Below are 1480 nucleotides of genomic sequence, written 5' to 3' on the forward strand. Positions count from 1 at the left end.
TTATTTGAGAACTTGTGTGGGGGAGGGGGGTCAAACCCCAATGCTATTATTGGTTAGCCTAACAACCATTAATAAATATAACAGAATAGCTTATATTCATACTGGAATAAGAGGTTTCTTTGTGTTTTCCTCTGTGTCATGAACTGTTTGGTAATCCTAGGTTCTTTGTTCTGTTTCTGCCTTTGCATTTCCTTCCAAGTGAGCAGACTCACCTGTCCCCACTCTTTACTTTTAGCAGCATCTATTTTCCTCGCTTGTTTCAGTCTTGGTCAGATCTGTCTGCTACCATCATCAAAGCTTATGTTTTGCTTTCTACCTCCATGACACTGAATGTTACGCAAGTCTTTTTCATTCATTATTCAGTATTCACTGTAACCTGATCTTCCAGACAGGTTGCTTGTGTTTAGTTTCTCCGTTTATCACCTCAAAGCTTCTGATGGTCTGTTATTCAGCTTCACTCAGGGATTATATGACAGCCTCTGGCTCTTAGACTGGATGAGGATCAATGTTTAACTCGACAGCACCTGCAGTGAGGATCACGGTGAGAGATCTCCAGCAGCTAGAGATCAGAGAGATTGGTATCTTTGAGCTAACAGGTTTCCTAAATACCTATTGGTGCTTGAGGCTTGGCAGAATGAACCTTTACTAGATCCCTCTGAGACTTACAGTAGAGGAGCTGTGATGCTGTGGGCCTGTTTCCATTTTTTTTTATTCTTAAAGTGCTTTTCATCATTAACACTGAAATTTGACGCTATTTCAAATAAATCAGAATACTGAAAATCAGCCTTCAGGGTCTCTAAATGGATGGTGATTTGAAGCTAGGGATGAAATCTCATCAGAAATGGATTCACATCACATACAAAAGAAAATACCCAAAACAAGTCAGTTACATAGTATATTCTAGTTCCAGTATTTATACCGTTCCGGTTGGTTTATTATAAAAGTGGTGAAATTGCATTGAGTAACCGATTCACAGCATTCATCCCTCCTGTATGAGGATGCAGCCATAGTTGGTGTCTTTGTAATATCGCTGACTTTGCAGCAATCACTCATTCGAAACATGCATGAAGTGACAGGAGAGAGGAAAAGTCCCCTTCACAGGAAGAAACCTCCTGCAGAACCACAGCAGACCAGCAACGACCAAGAGAAAATGTTGTAGAAAAGTAAAAGGTTAAAGGTTACAGAGTGTGAGCTTCCTTCCTTTCTGTGGGTCCAGGGAACACCAACAACCTGTTCAGCATCGACAGGCAGACCGGGCTGCTGACCAGAGGGAACAGGTCTTTGGATCGAGAGACCAGCAGCTCCCACGTGTTGGAGGTGGAAGCCTACAACAGTGATGAAGGCAGCCTGCGGAGCTCAGTGAGGGTGAGGAGTTCAGGAAAACAGGCTTTGACATGCAACAGGCCAGTGGTTTATGCTTAAAGGAATAGTACACCCAAAACATGATTAGCCTTCATTTTCTACTCACCCCCATGCTGAA

At 42.6% G+C, this 1480-nt stretch overlaps 1 protein-coding gene across 1 annotated transcript in view; it reads left to right on the forward strand.

The window, feature by feature from the left end:
• Positions 1 to 1480, forward strand: part of LOC107097417 (cadherin-23-like) — a 131667-nt gene that overhangs the window by 1245 nt on the left and 128942 nt on the right. The window contains exon 3 of the mRNA XM_015394556.1: positions 1217 to 1365. Within this exon, the coding sequence (XP_015250042.1) occupies positions 1217 to 1365 (149 nt within the window). The remainder of the gene's footprint in view (positions 1 to 1216; positions 1366 to 1480) is intronic.

This window comes from Cyprinodon variegatus, unplaced genomic scaffold, assembly GCF_000732505.1.
Source record: "Cyprinodon variegatus isolate N-32 unplaced genomic scaffold, C_variegatus-1.0 Scaffold694, whole genome shotgun sequence".
NCBI lineage: Eukaryota > Metazoa > Chordata > Actinopteri > Cyprinodontiformes > Cyprinodontidae > Cyprinodon > Cyprinodon variegatus.